The sequence below is a fragment of the Rana temporaria genome, chromosome 5 (genome assembly GCF_905171775.1).
Source record: "Rana temporaria chromosome 5, aRanTem1.1, whole genome shotgun sequence".
NCBI lineage: Eukaryota > Metazoa > Chordata > Amphibia > Anura > Ranidae > Rana > Rana temporaria.
Window position 1 is genome coordinate 346,866,260 of NC_053493.1, and position 19,376 is coordinate 346,885,635.

General features: G+C 45.1%; 1 protein-coding gene across 1 annotated transcript in view; it reads right to left on the reverse strand.

Annotated features, from left to right (window-relative positions):
- LOC120941194 (myosin-9-like) overlaps positions 1-19,376 on the reverse strand; it is a 137,120-nt gene that overhangs the window by 31,206 nt on the left and 86,538 nt on the right. Inside the window, exon 8 of the mRNA XM_040354492.1 lies at positions 15,607-15,769. Coding sequence (XP_040210426.1) covers positions 15,607-15,769 — 163 coding nt within the window. The remainder of the gene's footprint in view (positions 1-15,606; positions 15,770-19,376) is intronic.

Below are 19,376 nucleotides of genomic sequence, written 5' to 3' on the forward strand. Positions count from 1 at the left end.
TGCGCCGTTCGTAAAAAATGTCAATCACGTCGGGTCACCAAGAATTAACATAAAACACGCCCCCTCATCCACATTTGAATTACGCGCGCTTACGCCGGCCCCATTTACACTACGCCGCCGTAACTTAGAAGGCAAGTGCTTTGTGAATACAGCACTTGGTTCTCCAACAGACCTCTGAGGGCTTCACAGAACATCTGTATTTATACTGAGATTAAATTACACACAGGTGGACTCTATTTACTAATCAGGTATCTTCTGAAGGCAATTAAATCCAGTAGATTTTAGTTAGGGATATCAGACTAAAGGGGGCTGAATATAATTGCACGCCACACCTTTTAGATATTTATTTGTAAAAATAATTGAAAAAATTTATCATTTCCTTCCATTTCACAATTACAGTATGTGCCACTTTGTATTAGTCTATCACATAAAATCCCAATAAAATACATTTACATTTTTTGTTGTAACATGACAAAATATGGAAAATTTCAAGGGGTATGAATACTTTTTCAAGGCACTGTATACCTTGATTAAAAAAATCAAAAGACCCGAGATAATAAATTGAAGGCTGAACAGTGGCAACATCCAATCAGATGCAGTTGCCATTCGTGTGATTTTGACACCAGACACAAAATACAGTAGGCACAGTCCATCTGTGCCCTATAAAATGGTTTAAAAAATTGGTTAGAATTTTTTCGTTCAGTCTGCAGGCTGAGCGTAAACTATCAATAAGTGTATGGGCAACTTAAAGTGGTTGTAAACCCTCATATACCCAGTGAAGTGAATAGCCTCAGATGATATACAGGGATAAAACAAATTCTCCAACATATGTTTTACATGTTTATCTGCAGCCATCTCTTCCCTATAGCCCTTCAAATGAGCACAATTGTGATACAATCCTTCTGTCAGGAGCAGAGAGGAGGGGCTCGTATACACTGTATGAGAGCTGATTGGAGGAAGAGGACACACCCTTTCCACACAGGGCACAGGAATAAAAGGAACATGCAGAGCTGTGTTGTGAATAGACAAGCTGTGTGCGGAGTTCCCTCTCCCGTCACAAATTTTATCTCATGTGTTGGGAAAACTTCTCAGCAATAAATCATGCTGATAACAGAGGAATGAAGCACCAGAGAGAAATTACATTTAGGGCGGCCATACACAATTTAAATCTCGGCCGGTTCAACAGGAACCAGCCGAGATTATATCCGGTAATGGGCAGGATGAATGTACCAAGATGATCGATCAACTTGGATACAACCAGCCTGCCAGGTTCTCTTGTGATTATCGCTAGCAGCTGCTAAGTCTTCTCCCAGTGGGATGACTTCCCCCACCCACTCGCCCGCCAGGAGAAGACAATGGCTCAGCAGGAGGGATTCCCGCAGGATAGGGGAATCAAGCAAATTTGTTTACTGCAACCTGGGGTTAATGGAAAGAAATTTGCTCCGTGTATGGCCGGCCTTAGAGCCTTGGAGATAGATAAGTAAACTTTGTTCAGACTTTGCTTTGTTCAGATTACATGACTGAGGTTTACAACCACTTTAAGGCTAGCTAGTCAACTGGAGTTAAAGTAGTTCTAAAGGTTTTTACCTTAATCCATTCTATGGGGTCTCTCTCTCCCCAATGGCTCACACAGCAGCCGAAGCCAACACAGCCAGTGAACCAATTAAGGTGAGAGTGGGGGCGGTGCTTAGCCACAATCTATGTATGAATGGACATACAGAGCACAGCTCGGGAGTGAGCCTGCTGGCAGGGGACTCAAAAAGAAGAGGATCTGGGCTGCTCAGGTAAGTATTATATGTTTTTTTCCCCAAAAAGTATATATATTTCGTTAAGAATCACTTTATGCTGGCCATACATGAATCGAATTTTGACCTGTGAGTAGTCTTCAACAGAAAATCAACTTCTGCCAAACGGTCCTGCTAAGAAATCAGCATTTGATTAGCACATGAGCTCTGATCAGTGTATTCTTTTTATAAATTCTTTATTTAAAGGGGTTGTAAAGGAATTTTTTTTTTCCATAATAAGCATCCTTTACCTGCAGACATTCCTCATTGTTCGTTTTTGCTCAGAAGTTGCTCTATTTCTTCTCTGTTCTGTTCACTTCCTGTTTGTCTGATTTTACTGACCACTGTTAAGGGAGACTTTACTGCGGTGGTCAGTAACGTGCTCGCCCCCTCCTGGGAACTACATCTGTGCGGCAGGACGCTCTCTACATGTTAGGCCCCATACACACGATAGAATTTATCCGCGAATACGGTCCAGCGGACCGTTTCCGCCGATAAATCCTCTCGAGGATTTCTGCAGATTTTAATGCGATGGAGTGTACTCACCATCGCATTGAAATCCGCGCCGAAATCCTCTGGCGATGACGCGGCGACGTGCGCGACGCTGTCATATAAGGAATTCCACGCATGCGTCGAATCATTACGACGCATGCGGGGGATACCTTCGGACGGATGGATTCGGTGAGTCTGTACAGACCAGCGGAACCATCCGTTGGGATGGACTCCAGCAGATGGATATGTTCTGCATGTCAGCAAATATTCGATCTGCTGGAATCCATCCCAGGGGACATATATCCGCGGAAAAAGATCCGCTGGCGTGTACACACCATAGGATCTATCCGCTGAAACCCATTAGCTGAGATTTATCTGCGGATGGATTCTATGGTGTGTACGGGGCCTTAGAGACTTCAAGGAGGTGTGAATTACTGGGCGTGCCGCAATTCATACTGGGAAATGTAGTTCTTACATGAACAAGCGATGCAAACCAGGAAGTGAATGAGAGAACAGAAACTAGAATGACGGAGGTGATATAGATGAAGGAATTTAATAGGTATTTACTCGTTTTTTAACAGAATCATTGCACTATTCTGTCTGTCTACCTTGCAGACATAAATTTTAGGCAAAAAAATATTTTCCTTTACAACTCCTTTAAGAAGAAAGAACATGCGGGAACACAGAGAACACACAGGTTCATAACACCGTAAATCGAACATTCCCAACATCCCCTAAACATATCAAACAGAAAAGAAGGGAAGATCGCTTGACAAAGGGGAATTGCTACATATGTCAGGCCGCGTACACACGGTCATTCCAAACCGATGAGAATGGTCCGACGAGCCATTTCCATCGGTTCACCACTGAAGTGGCCTGATGGTCTGATGTGCGTACACACCGTCGTTACAAAAACCGATCGGGTCAGAACGCGGTGACGTAAAACACACGACGTGCTGAAAAAAAAAGTTCAATGCTTCCAAGCATGCGCGGGTTTTGAACCAATGCTTTCTGTACTAACCATCGGTTTGGACCGATCGGTCAGCGGTCCATCGGTTCGATTTTAAAGCATGTTTTAACATTTTGGACCGAAGGACAACGGACCGATGGGCCTTACACACGGTCGGTTTTGACCGATGAAACTGGACTTAAGGCCATTTTCATCGGTTTGGACCGACCGTGTGTACACGGCCTTAGGCTCACAGGAATCCTCCGCCCCCCGCACAGCACTGTTTTTGCGGCAAAAAGCCGTTTTTATCAGAAATAGGAGTTTCAAGCTCAGTAAGAACTGACTCGAACAGGCATAGTACCTCAATATCTGCACCCGCGGGAGCAGAGAAAGTAGAAAGAAAATAAGGAAAGAGTACGAGAGGGAAGGGAGAAACAGAAAGAGAGAAAAAAAAAAAAAAAGGGGGGGTGGGGAGTAAGGGGGTGGGATATTACCACCCTTCAGTCACATCCACCCCACTTGGGGAGCGCTCAGAGTCGATCCCCTCAGGGGGACCGAGCTACTAGTTGTCCGTATTCCTCAGAGAAGTAGAATTCGTGCCAGTGATACCATGTTTTGGAAAATTTCTCATGTAGGCCTCTTTCCGTAGCTATCAAGTCTTCCATGTCATGGATATCCTTTACCCTCTTCAACCAACCGGCCACCGATGGAGGCTGAGTCTGCTTCCAGTTCAGAGGAATGCAGCCCTTTGCCGCAGTGATCAGGAGCGGCAATATGGACTTTTTATAGCTCTTACTAGGAATTTTGTGGTGGTGCAGAAGGAAAAGCTCAGGAGTCAACGGCAACTCCTGGTCCGTGAATTTCTGGATAATACTATGTACCGTATTTATTGGGGTATAGCGCGCTCCCGCGTATAGCGCACACCCCTAAAGTTGCCCCGAAATTCCTGTGGAAAAAAGTTTTTTGTACTTACAGTTTGGTGTCTTGCGCGGCGTCCATCGGCGGCCTCGTCGGGTCCGGCGTCCGTCTGCGGCTTCCGTTGTCCTCTTCGTCGGGTCAGGCGTCCTTCTGCGGCGCTCACGTCCTGTACGTCCAGGACGTCAGCGCGAGAGGAGCCGAGACTGCCCGACTATACACGAGTGTACTGCGCTCGGTATATGCCGGCGCAGTATTCAAACTCGGCGTGGGAAAGCGGGTATCGGCGTATATCGCGCACCCACGATTTTGCCCTGATTTTCAGGGCAAAAAAGTGTGCGGTATACGCCGATAAATACGGTACCTCTATCCAGAAGGGTCTCCGAATGCGGCATGCTGATCAGTGTATTCTGACAGGTGGGGGGTCCCCATAGAATATGTGGATAAGTCAGTTGGCTCAATTTTTTCATTCAGCTCTCTGGACAGTTTTACAGATAAGCAGGTCAAGACAATGTTTAAATCCAGCTCTAGTTTTATAATTGTTGGGCTTTAGATTTGATGTAATCATTGTTTGGCCAATAATTTTCCACCCGCCTCAGCCGATTTTTTAATTGATCTGGTCAAGCCAGGTGGTGCTGACAGGGTCACTCATGGTTTAAAGCTTGGCTGATTAAGCAGGATTTGACCAAAATTCCTGTTGTATATGACTACAGGGCACAGGAGTGGAGGTTGGTGGGAGGAAGCACTGAGTGCTGCTGGGGAAACAGGAGATCAAAACTCCCAAGTGTTGGTTTCTCGGCAGTCTTTTCAGTATGATTTTTCTTGATTATGTAGCACAGTGATGTTTAGGCGGGACTGCTAGTAAATTTAGTTGCCAGGCGGTAGTTGTCTTGGCCAATTGTTAGGAGATCAACTGATTTCCGCCTAATTCTGGAATTGCTGCACTTCTCTCTTCTGTCACCAGCTGGCCAGGTAGCTGGTGATATTGGATAAGACAAGGGTATAGCAAGGACATATTATGAATGAATGGGGTGTCTCAGCCAATGGGCAGGGATTTTCTTGAGTCCCTTGGCCTGCTGGGAGAGCCTATATATTTGGGTGGAGCCAGGTGATCGGGTTTCTGTGCCATCCGGACGGCTGTCTGGGTGGACATGTGTTATGTTGCCCCAGGCTACTGGCCGTAAGCCTTAGGCCTATCCCGGGGACAACTCGCTGCTTGACTGTCTGAGGGCCTATCCAGAAGCAGGAGAGCAGTGTAGGGTTGGGACTGCAGTCTTGTGGTCTAACCAGAAGTAACAGTTCCGCTGGCCGGGAATCAGTTGTGATCGGAGGTAAAGGGCAAGCTGTCGCCTATAAGGAACCATCCACCTTGCTACCGAAGAACACATTGAGTGAGCTGAGGCCAGTACCAGAGCAGACTTCTCGCCAGCTGGGGGTGGTAAAGAAGTGGGAAAACTTCAGAAAGTGCCAAGTCAGGGACCCAGCGGGACAGCAAAGGTGACGCTTGTGGAGCATCAGTGAGTGCCAGGCACCTAACGTGTCGGCGGGAGTAAAGCTTGAGGAGTATCTGTGAGTGCCAAGCCAGGAACCCAGTAAGGAAGCGGGGTGACGCTTGAGGAAAATACTGAATGCTAAAGTGGAAGAGCTCAGGGGATCCAGTGGCTAGTGGATCTGAAGTCTAGTGAGAGAGAGACTGGGATCTTGTTGAGTGAAGACCCACAGGGAGTGAGTGTGGGGCAAGGAGAACTGTTCGTGTTGCAAATAAATGAATACCATTACCGTTAGTGACTGGTACAAGATTGTTGCCATAGGAGACAGCGGTCCTACCTATACAGAAGTGGTGTCTAGCTGGAAGCCTTCACCTGTATAGCTGTCCACCTATAGAAGTCTCGGAGTCTGCTAATTATCTTTGCATCTACCTAAGGGTGTCCTGGCCAGTGCCGGCCCAAGACATTGTGCTGCCTGGTACCAAAATGAAATGCTGCCACCCCCCAAAAAAAATTACGCCCACCAAAATGCCCCCACATCCATTATTTTATATCATGATAACTAAAGGGGACCTATCATGGCTCTTTACATGTATATAGGAGTAAAAAAAAGGACTTGTTATGGCTCTATTCATGCAATTAACCCCACAGTGGAGCGGAGCACGTAACGGGAGGAGCGGTCGGGCGGCAATTAGCCCCACAGTGGAGTGGAGAGTGGAGCTGGTGGAATGGGATGGCGTGCAGGCAGGACATTTGCTGCCCCCCTGAAAGTGCTGCCTGGTACAATGGTACCATCGGGTCCCATGGTAGGGCCGGCCCTGGTCCTGGCCCTAACCCTCTCTCCCACAGTTCCGTTCAAGAGACAATAAATCTCTGCGTTCAAAAAGTATATTTGAAAGGCGTTTATTTGGGTGATTTCCAGCACAGACAGCACTGCACCAGTCCTTGAAGAGTTAAAATTATAGGACGAGACAAACTGAGTGGGTATTAAGCCACATCAGTAAAACAGGACTTTTGTTGGTGCGTGATGTCAAGAATAGGTGAGCTAATAATTTGACATAGAAAATCTATAGAAAAAAAAAAAGATAACATTTTCTATGTCAAATTATTAGCTCAGCCCACCTGTTCATCTTGCATCACACCCACCATGCCTTGTAACTCACTGTACACTGAAGGATATCAGCTCTACCTGACTCTGGAGGTAACCATTCGGCCTAAAAAGGCTCGGGACTTTGCTAGAATTGGAACAATCTTCAGCAGCGTGTTCAGCAGGAGTGGTAAGTATTGACACTTTTTTTGCAGGTAGAGTTTAGCAGAGATTGTTTTTTGACTTGACCAGGTTTCTTTTAGGCTGGGTTAACACTGAAGATGGCGCCGGCTCTCAGAATGGGTCCGGTGCCTTCCCGTTCACCACTTCAGTTCTGATTTTAGCCTAAATTTTGGGCTGAATTCAGACCTGAAAACGGACCAAAAGACGCACAGGACCCCTGTGCAAATTTGCACCAGAGCCGCTCTGGAGATATGCGAACCAGCTCCATAGAGAGCCAGTCACAATGCCCTGCTATTGTGAATTGGGTGCGGGGAACCCGCATCCAATTTGCAATAGTGTGAACCCAGCCTAAAGCTATACACTATACAATATACAATTATTAAAAGACAGGATTACAATTTTGTATCATGTATAGTTTTCTATAGAATAGAATTGGACACTATTAGCATCTTGTTTTGGTTGGCACCGGGCCAATTAGGGCTAGGTGCCACGGACTAATTGAATAGGTCAGGGATAGTCAGGAAGGGGTTAATAGTGAGCCTCACTCCCTCCCCTCTCTTGCGTTAGATGGAGGCCCCCCATAGGCTAGCCCAGGACCAGTTAGATTGCAGAGAAAGGGCAAGTGCTTAGGAGGTTGGGCCAGAGGTGTTTTAAGGAGGGATTCCACCCCTCCTACTTCCTCTTACCTGCAGAAGCGCCAGCAGAGGAAGCTCACCGCCCTCCCGCCCCCTATTTTCTGGTGCTACTAGGTTGTTTTCTTTTTACGTTTGTAACCCCCTGTTAAAAAAAAAAAAAAAAACAACATTGAGAATATATAAATTAGATAAAAAAAAATAAAAAAAATTTTAATATACCTTTTAAGTTTTTACAGGTGATATGTCGTTGGCCTTACAGGCCCTGGTTTTAATTCGCATTGGTATATACGAGTATTTCTATTGGTTATTTATGAAGTCACAGCTGGCGGTACAGGAGAATAAAGTTATGGAAAGGAGAGGTGGAAGGCTATTAGGCCCGTCGGCTTAGGCCGGCGGCTGGCTGGTTGCTTCCCCCTTGGTGAGCAACCTATGAGAGGTTAATAAAGGTTAATAAAGTTCAAGTTATGGTTTACCAAAATAAAGCTGTGGCCGACCCCCACGTCCACTCAAAGATAAGCTGTTGTCAGTGTTTTTATTGAAGGTTACAGGGATGAGACGAACAAATAGTTACTGGAGGTGGTGTTCGATTAGTCTTAGATACCCATCTCCCCACCTGTAATCTATGGCCCAGATTCACAAAAGAGATACGACAGCGTATCTCTGTTTTAGGGTCTTCCTAACTATGCGACTGATTCATAGAATCAGTTACGCATAGTTAGCCCTAAGATCCGACAGGTGTAATTGAATTACACTGTCGGATCTTAGGATGCAATACCTCGGCCGCCGCTGGGGGGAGTTCACGTCGTAAACCAGCGTCGGGTATGCAAATTAGTAGTTACGGCGATCCACAACGGTTTTTCGCGTTCGCTACGTCGCTGCTAGTCTAGTTTCCCGTCGCAAAGTAAGTCGTCGTTTTAGCTGCCCTAACTTTACACAGCACACGTATGTGCTGTATAAAGTATGGCCGTCGTTCCCGCATCGAAATTTAAAAATGTTTTGTTCTTGCGTAAGACGTCCGGGAATACGAAAGTACGCTACGCACGTCGCCGTTCGAAAAAATGACGTCACTTCGCGCAAAGCGCGGCGGGAATTTCAAAACTGAGCATGCGCAGTAGGTCCGGCGCGGGAGCGTGCCTAATTTAAATGGCACACGCCCCTTTGAATTACGCGGGCTTACGCCGGAGGCCGCCGGCGTAAGTTTTCATGCAAGTGCTTTGTGAATCAGGCACTTGCGATGAAAACTTGCGGCGGTGTAACGTATCTACGATACGTTACGCCGCCGCGATTCTACGTGAATCTGGCCCTGTGTTCTGATATAGGCTATTCTTTTTGTTCATATTGAAACATGAGTTTTTATTCCATTCTCACGAGTTATGACAAGGGATGAATAAAGCCATCCTAACCACTATCGGTCATGAAGCCATTACCACATATTCTTACTTAGGAGAATGATTGTGTCTGGGAAGGGAGCAAAGGACAAATAACATAAACCGCAGGATGAGGTTTCCAGCCAAAGGTATACGATGATGGTGAAATTGATATTTGTGTTTAAGGAAGTGGAGAATTTTATGAAAATGGGGGTGTTTGTCTTTCTGCAGTGGAATGTCATCATGTTATTCCAGCCTGCGTGCTGATAGGAACTGACACAGTCCTAGAGACAAGGGAGATTACTTTTCTGCTTTTGATGTTTTCTCTCCTTTGCTGCTACAACAAGATGTGCTGGATGAGATAACATGAAAGGAAGAGATACTACCACAGTAACCTGAAACGCACATGCCTTTAGAAGTAAAAATTTCAAGTAAAAATAACTTGGTGTATTACTGGTATTGATTACTTTTATGTTCATCGCCTCAAATCAGTAAAACTGCAAACGTTCGGAAATGAATGCTCATAAGGTTTTCCATCCTACACTGCCTAGTTACCGCAAAACAGGCTGATCTGTGCCACTTCTGGGAAACTTGCCATGTGTATTGGTATTCCAAGTATCAAAGGGTCCGGTGGATGTTTTTTTAAAGTATAAAGCTGGCCATTAATGGATCGTTTTTCTTTTCCATCAGCCAACAGGCTGCAGCCACTGATTGAAAAAATGATTCCAACAAATCATTAGATCGACTTCTGTTGAGCAGGAATGCCCACACATAAATTGAAATTTGGCCAAGCCCTGGTTAACCGGCCAAGTTTCAATCCATCTATGGCCAGCTTAAAGTGGTTGTAAAAGGTTGAAGGTGTTTTACCTTCATGCATTCTATGCATGAAGGAAAAAACATTCCGTGTGCTGCTCCCCCCCCCAGCCCTCCTAACAATTACCTGAGCCCCCTCTCGATTCAGCGATGTCCCGGGTCTCTCTCTTATTGGCTGAGACAGCAGTGGGAGCCATTGGCTGCTGTCAATCATAGTCTGGGGACACAGCATGCAGTAAAGTACGAAAGAAGGGCTATTGAACCGAGTTAGGGGCATAGTAAGCAATTAAATTGACCAGGGTACCCTCCAGGTGTCTGACTAGCACTAGGTAGCGTCCTTTTTCTAGTGAAAGTGAGACCCGCTTGGAGAAGCAGATTGCCAATCCCCCCGTTTTACCCGGACCGTTCGCCAGGTAAAAATGGGGGTAATTATGGTGCAGAAAGCTTGGGTTGTAATTTGGTGTGAAGTGCGTCTCCTGGAGGAAAAGTACATCTGCTTGTAGGGATTTATAGGCCCGGATTCAGAAAGACTTACGACGGGCGTATCTGTAGATACGCCGTCGTAAGTCCGAATCCGCGCCGTCGCAACTTTAAGCGTATGCTCAAACTGAGATACGCCTAAATGTTGCTAAGATACGACCGGCGTAAGTCTCCTACGCCGTCGTATCTTAACTGCATATTTACGCTGGCCGCTAGGGGCGTGTATGCTGATTTACGCCTAGAATATGTAAATCAGCTAGATACGCCTATTCATGAACGTACGCCCGGCCGTCGCAGTACAGATACGCCGTTTACGTAAGGCTTTTTACGGCGTAAAGTTACCCCTGCTATATGAGGCGCAGCCAATGTTAAGTATGGACGTTGGGCCAGCGTCGAATTTTACGTCGATTACGTCGTTTGCGTAAGTCGTTCGCGAATAGGGCTGGGCGTAATTTACGTTCACGTTGAAAGCATTGGCTTTTTGCGGGTTAACTTGGAGCATGCGCACTGGGATACTTTCACGGACGTTCGTAAAAAGCGTCATTTACGTGGGGTCACAATGATTTTGCATACAACACGCCCACATCTTACAGATTTGAATTAGGCGGGCTTACGCCGGCCAATTTACGCTACGCCGCCGCAACTTTGCTTTGTGAATACTGCACTTGCCTGTCAAAGTTGCGGAGGCGTAGCGCAAATAGGATACGTTACACCCGCACACAAATACGCGCTCCCTACGTGAATCTGGGCCATAATGTTTAACTGGGGAATTCAGCCCCTGAACATTGTGTGTTATAAATTTAATGGGGGGCCTAGTCGCAGAGTTCGCCATTTAAATTAAGTCTCACTTACCAGAAGTGTCATCCCCTAAAATTACAGTCAAACCCCCCGGTTAATGAAGCCCTCCTGCAGACCGAAGCTCAGTATCAAGGGGACCCCAAGCATGGAAACAAAAACAGAAAAAGAGAAGAAAAAGAAAAGTACAGAGAGAAAAGAAAGAGAAGCTCAGAACACCATCAAGATTAAAGCTGTCCAGTGTACAAGAAAATGGGACAGATTATTAATTGTCAGAGCAGTTGCTAAAACAAAATAAACATTTAATCCGGGCGGTAAACCCCTTGTGGTCGACAAACGTCACCCCGGGCTAAGCCCAAGACCAGGTTTGGCTTTGGTTCCCTCATCGAGGGAGGGAAACAAAAACAAACAGGGCGGATAACCACCACCACCGCCTCCGACCCACCCTTTAAACATTAACAGTTATAATGCAAACAGTAAATGCGAGAACCAAGAGACCCCCTAAAGGCGCAACAGGATATAAGACCATATAAGCCATACTGGAGATAAAGGGCTCTGTGAGAGCAGATTGGCAGGAGATTTAGGCTGTGGGGTGCGGAGAGAACATTCTGGCTCACAAGGAATGAGGCCCAATTTTTTCTTGCAATCCGTGGCTGTAGGAAAGAAAACTGTATCATCTATGGCCGGCTTAACTCATTACTGGTTCCTCACTGAAGACACAGTACACTGTATCGGCTGGTTATGCATAGAAAGGGATCTTGTATATGTAACAAGTGTGCTGGACAGTCTCTGGGTGGAGTTAATTTGCACTAAAATAGCAAATCTGGCCTGATTAGTGGAACCACCCAAGACAAGATAAATAAACCAAGGGCGTGAGAAAGTGAGCCAACAAATGAAAAGGCAAGCATGAAGGGTCATAAACTGTTTCATGCCCCGTGGCATCAAGCAACAAGATTATTTGTTTATATAGGTGTTGTTTTAAGTACACACTGTACTATAATGATTTCTCAGTCGAGCTGTTGCAAGGCCAAAAGCTAATGCTCTTCTGATGTTGAGCATTACTTAAATAAAAAGTCTGTTAGCCAGCCAGTGCTGGTTATCACACACAGAGCTTTTCAAATTGTTGGAAGAAATTAGAAATTACTGAATGAGAGTTGTGGTCACCAAAGGAGAGAACCATAGAAAGGCCGTAGCTGTTGCAATTCACTTAGGACAATTATGTATTTCTCTGCCATCAATGCTGTCAACATTGGGGAGATATCTAGCCACCTGTGGCCACCTATATTACATGTATACATACCCAGATTTCACTGGGTTTATGCAAGAATCTGAGTCTTAAAGCTGATTTGTAGCCGCATCAAAGTTTAGAAAAATACACTGATCTGCCACAACAGTAGAAGGACCCATTTAATATTGAATAGGTCCCCCTTTTACCAGCAAACAGCTCTGACCCACTAGCCCTCTGAAAGTATGCTCTGGTAGCTGGCACCAAGTCAGTAGCAGATCCTATAAGTCAGGGGTGCCCAACCTTTTGAAACGCAAGGGCCACTTAAGCGACTTGGTAACTGGTCGCGGGCCACAATCAGTGGAGCGGGCGGATGGCAGAGCGGACACAGACACAGCCTGAGCAGTTTGGAGGTAGGACGCAAGTAGGTTTACATCTGCCACTCATTAGAGGTGAATGGAGGGTCCAATTGGGTCGGACTGACCATGTGAAAGGGGCCCATGGTTGCTTTTACACTGATGCAATGCAGTGTACCTTTGTTTTTTTTGCACTTTGCAATAGACTTCTATTATATTCTATTCCATCCCAGAGCAGGAGGTCGCGGGCCACATCAGAGGGCTCCACGGGCCACTGGTTGGCACCCCTGCTTTAAGTCCTGTAAGTTGCAAGGTGGGGCCTCCATGAATCAGGCTTGTTTTTCCAGTACATCTCACAGATGCTTGATGAACCGAAATTAATTGAAATCTGGAGAATTTGTCAACCTCATTGTTGTGTTCCTCAAACCATTCTTGAACCATTTTTGCAGTGTGGCCAGGTGCATTATCCTGCTTAAAGAAGCCACTGCCTTCATAATATACCATTTCCAAGAAGGGGTGTACTTGGTCAGCAACAGTGTTTAGGTAAGTAGTACATGTCAAAGTAACATCCACATGAAAGGCAGTACCAAGGTTTCCCAGCAGAACATTGGCCAAAGCATTACAGTGCCTCCGCTGGCTTTTCTTCTTCCCATACTGTATCCTGGTGCCATCTCTTCCCCAGGTACGCGACACAAATGCACCCAACCATCCATATGATATAAAAGAAAACATGATTCATTAGTCTAGTCCGCCTTCTTCCATTGCTCTGTGGTCCAGCTTTGATGCTCACATGCTCATTGAAGGTGCTTTTGCCTGTGGACACGAGTCAGTCTGGGCACTCTGACTGGTCTGCAGCTATGCAGCCCCATACACAACAAACTGCAATGCCAATTTTTTCTGATTTTAACACATCAACTTCAAGAACAAAGGGCCAGATTCAGAAAGAATTGCGTTACGCTGCGGCGGCGTAATGTATCCCATTTACGTTACACCGCCGCAAGTTTACAGCGTAAGTGCCTGATTCACAAAGCAATTACCTGTAAACTTGCGGCGGTGTAACGTAAATCCGCTCGGCGCAAGCCCGCCTAATTCAAATGGGGCGGGCATCATTTAAATTAGGCGCATTCCCGCGCCAAACGTACTGCGCATGCTCCGTCCGTAAAATTACCCAACGTGCATTGCGCTAAATGAGGTCGCAAGGACGTCATTGGTTTCAACGTTAACGTAAATGGCGTCCAGCGCCATTCACGGATGACTTACACAAACGACGTGAAATTTAAAATTGCGACGCAGGAACGACGGCCATACTTAACATTGGCTAGGCCACCTAGAGGGCACCCTTAGTTTTACGCCGCGTATCTCTACGGAAACAACGTAAATTCAGAGCGACGGGCAAAGCGGACGTTCATGAATCGGCGTAACTAATCATTTGCATATTCTACGCCGACCGTAATGGAATCGCCACCTAGCGGCCGGCCTAGAATTGCAGCCTAAGATCCGACGGTGTAAGTCAATTACACCTGTCGGATCTTAGGGCTATCTATGCGTATGAATGAATCAGCCGCATAGATACGACAATCGTATTTCAGAGATACGACGACATATCAGGAGATACGCCGTCGTATCTCTTTTGTGAATCTGGCCCAATATGTTTACTTGTGGCCAAATACATGGGGTCTTAAAAAAGTTTCTGTACTTTTTAATAAAAAAGAGCCCAAAAAAATGTGAAAACTTTTTGAAGAACCCTCATATATCCCATCGAGTTTCAGATGCCATTGTAACGAGATAATGTTATTTACTTTACCTGTCAGTGATCTTATTGTTATGGCTGATCAATGTATATTACAGTGCACACACACCTTATACGTACTTATGATGATAAGTGGAAAGCAGGAGAATGTCAGTGGCCACTGCCTGAAACATTACTTTTAAGACAAGACACTGCAGCCATGGGAACACCTGCAGTCCACATCAGCACTACAAGATATTAGCATAATGCTATCAGATCATGGGGTGGTTTATGCATTCTATGCATTAAGATGAAAAAAACTTCTGAGCCCCACCTAGATCCAGAGATGTTGTAGGAGTGTCTCCACTGCCCGGGACTCCCCTCCTCATTGGCTGAGACATCAGTGTGGTGCCATTGGCTCCCGCTTCTGTCAATCAAAGTCAGTAAACCAATGAGGAGAGAAAGGGGGTGGGGTTGAGCCACAGCTCCGTGTCTAAATGAACACAGGAAGCTGTGGCTCGGCTCTGGTGCCCCCATAGTAAGCTGCTTGCTGTGGGGGCACTCAACAGGAGCTAGGGGCCAGGAGCACTGAGGAGGGACCAGAGAAGAGGAAGCTCCAGGCTGCTCTGTGCAAATCCACTGCACAGAGGAGGTAAGTAACATGTTTGTTATTTTTATCTAAAACAATTTAGACTTTAGTATCACTTTAATGGTTGGGCAGAATATGTGTACAGTGGGAAAAGCTATATTCCCTCTGCACTGCTTATACTTACCTTCCATTTACATCCCCTACTCTCCATTTGCTTGTCACAGCCAAATACCTGGTACATTCAAGTATGGGTGAATGTGTGACTCCATTCTTTTTCCTAATATGCAGTGCTGAGTGCATGAAAGGCTACAATTGCTAGACTTGAGAACTGCCGCATAAGGGTGAAGGGAAAGTTCTTATTCTTCCTATAGGGCCAAATAATTATATGAAAAATTATATGAATATTTTGTATAGTCAGCAGGTAGAGCTCCAGGCTCCTTTCGATACATTTTCCAGGCTAGTTTTGATATAAAAAAAAAGTATGTTGTTTACACTATTCAGTAGCTCAAGCTCCAATTTACACACACAGTGAGCAGTGACTCATTCCCCTCACACTGTGTACAGACAGAACTGCCTGACAAACAACTATACTACTAGACAACAAGACTATCTCATTAAAAATAAGCCTGGAGAATTCCACCTAGCTGACTGAGTCTTCCTTACGAGATGGGTTGACTAAGGGATGTGCAGAGAGGTTTCTGACCACTTTTAGTTACCTACCTCTTCAAGTTGTTTAGTGGTTTCCGATATTCGAGCTAGAAAGTGGGCATTTTCTTTGGTAAGACGTCCACAGTCTTCTGCCAATTTGTTCCTCAAATATTTATCTTCATCAGCTGCCAGTTGCTTTTCTTTCAGCTGAGTTCGTAATTTTTCTGCTTCTTTGCTAAAAAACAGTACATTAGCATGTTAGTTCAGTACTTTCTTAGCTACAGATGTGTGGCTGTCTAAAAGTCTGAAGACCCAGGAGTGACCTTTCTATTTTCCAAGCCAGAATGTATGACATCATCATACTGGGCATGCAACATCATGCTTACATAGGCAGTTCTGGAGCCTCCACACATTCCTGAGTGTGGGAGACTTCCCATGGCCACTGCAACCACAGAATAATGTGTGAAAGTTGCCAATTATCTTTTAAGAACAATATCGGCTTGGGCTTCATCTTGCCACCCTCTGCTTCACATCATAGGGGTGATTTACTAAAACTGGAGCGCTCAGAATCTGGTGCAGCTGTGCATAGAAACCAATCAGCATCTAACTTAAAGTTGAGTTTCCATCCCAAAATGTTATTTTCATTATTGTGCTCATTAGACCTAAAATCTGGAAATGCCTGTTGCTATGCGGTTCCACGAAATCTGCCTTTGAAAGCACCTAGGATTCTGACATCATCTCCCTCTAATGCTCCTGGGAAATGTGTGTCATCATTTCCCAGGATGCAGTGCGCTGTCCAATTATCACTCCCCATCCAAGACTTCCAGGAAGTAAGTGCTTGTGGGCTTCACAATGCCCACAAGCAAAATGACAACGGTGTAGACATAGTTTTATAAACTATCTTTTTTGAATATCTATGCAGAGCGATGGCAGATTGTAAAATAGTAAGTGACCAGATTTATATTATAAAAACGCAGGATGAAAGGACATACATTTAAAAAATGCTAATTGTGGTTGGAACTCCGCTTTAGGCTGGGTTCACACTACTACACTACTTTCATCCTACTTTGCTCTGTGTTCAATGTTTCCCTATGAGAGCGTCTTGTAGCGTCCTACACAAGTCGGTCCGACTTTGAAAATGCTCCCTGTACTACTTTTGGTCCTACATTGATCCTACTTCAGGCCCATTGAATATCATTGAAGTCGGACCAAAGTAGTATCCTGTTCATGAAAGTAGGATGGATGTAGGACCAATGTAGGATTAGGCTGGGTTCACACTACTACACTACTTTCATCCTACTTTGCTCTGCTACATTGGTCCTACATTTATCCTACATTGGTCCTACATCCATCCTACTTTCATGAACAGGATACTACTTTGGTCCGACTTCAATGATATTCAATGGGCTGAAGTAGGATCAATGTAGGACCAAAGTAATACAGGGAGCATTTTCAAAGTCGGACCGACTTGTGTAGGACCAGTTAAGACGGCTCTCATAGGGAAACATTGATTTTCACACGTCATGCTACATGAGCTCCCAATGTAGGACCGTTTGTCGGACAAGTGTAAGGCTGGGTTCACACTACTACACTACTTTGATCCTACTTTGCTCTGCTACATTGGTCCTACATTGGTCCTACATTGATCCTACATTGGTCCTACATCCATCCTACTTTCATGAACAGGATACTACTTTGATCCGACTTTGTGATAGTCTGACTTGTTCTTTGACCAATCAAAACAATCCCAGAGTGAGATAAATTCCTTTTACTGCTGCTGTAATCACAAGTCGGATGTCAAAAGTCGGATGGTTAGGACAAGGCTCCTACTTTGATCCTACTTTAATGATATTCAATGGGCTGATGTAGGATCAAAGTAGGACCAAAGTAGTACAGGGAGTAGTTTCAAAGTCGGACCGACTTGTGTAGGACCAGTTAAGACAGCTCTCATAGGGAAACATTGATTTTCACACGTCATGCTACATGAGCTCCCAATGTAGGACCGTTGTAGGACAAGTGTGAACCCAGCCTGAACCCGGCCTCAAACTTGGAAGCTGATTGGTTACTATGCACAGCTGCACCAGTTTTAGTAAATCTCCCCCTATGTGTCTTCATTTGTTAAAGCGGGAGTTCACCCATAAATGCCGTTTTTGCTCTTTTACCCTTAGATGTATGCTCATTTAGTCTAGGGGAATCGGCTAGTTGTTTTAAAATCCGAGCATTACTTACCGTTGTAGAGGGCGATCTTCTCCGCCACTTCCGGGTATGGGTCTTCGGGAGTGGGCGTTCCTTCTTGATTGACAGTCTTCCGACAGGCTTCCGAAGGGCTTGCGACGGTCGCATCCATCGCGTCACGAGTAGCCGAAAGAAGCCGAACGTCGGTGCGGCTCTATACTGCGCCTGCGCACCGACGTTCGGCTACTTTCGGAAAATCGTGACGCGATGGATGCGACCGTCGGAAGCCTGTCGGAAGACTGTCAATCAAGAAGGAACGCCCAGTCCCGCAGCCCATACCCGGAAGTGGCGGAGAAGATCGCCCTCTACAACGGTAAGTAATGCTCGGATTTTTAAACAACTAGACGATTCCCCTAGACTAAATGAGCATACTTCTAAGGGTAAAAACAGCATTTTATCGGCGAACCTCCGCTTTAAGTAAGTTGTTCCAAGAGGAAGGATGTGACGGTGAATGGACATCTATACAAGAAAAATATCTAAAATACAGAAGCTGCCACAACCAACTTATCACAGGCTTTGCTGGAAAACCTAATGATTCACCAACCAGGAACAAGTTTACAGTCAATGAAATCAGAACTCCTGACCTGCATACTTGTTTTGGGTCACTGACTCCAAAGCAGACCTTTACCCCTTTTCTAATGTTCTTATCTCTTGCCTCCTCCCCCTCCCTATAACGAACCCCCCAGCTTTCTGAGATGGGAATGAGGGACACCCATTAGCAAAAAATTGTAGGCATAGGACACACCCCTTGCAACACCCCCTTTAAAGAAGAATTATACATAAAAAGATTGGTTAAACCCACAAGTGCTTTTTTTTCCCCACTACTATTCCTTTATATTGGCTTTTAAAGTTTTCAAATGCAGTAATTTGGAAAATGGATGAAGAGGAACAAATGAGGAGAAAGGAGAGACAGAGGGAATATGTTCCAAATGAGGGACAGTCCCTCAAAATCAGGGACAGTTGGGAGCTATGCTATAACACAATTGTAAAAAAAATATTATATATATATATATATATATATATATATATATATATATATATATATATATATATATATATATATATATATATATATATATATATATTAGTGCTGTCAAACGATTAAAATTTTTAATCGCGATTAATCGCATTAATGTCATAGTTAACTCACGATTAATCTATCTAATTTATGATGAATTTCCCCACAAATATCGCACAATTCTGCAAGTGATTATAATTTATGATCGCTGTTTTCTAGCTGATCTAAAACCATTTTTGACATAAAGGGACACTTTTGGACAATCTACAGTTTTCAGGCAGAAAGAATAGTTTTTATTTTATAAAAGTACATGTAGGACACTGGGCAGACCACTAGGGACAAGGGGCTGTGTATTTTTTACATACAGTACTGTAATCTATAAGATTACAGTATACTGTGTGTATTGTGTTTGTTTACTTTTTTGAATTTGGCGCCGTTCTCCGCTCCCGTGCGTCGTAACGTCGCAGGGAACGGAGATCGGCGGCACACAGACACTGTGAATCGAGCGAGGAGGACCCGCCGAGCGAGGAGGACCCGCCAAGCGAGGAGGACCCGCTCGATCACACAGCGGGGTGGCATCGCTGGATCC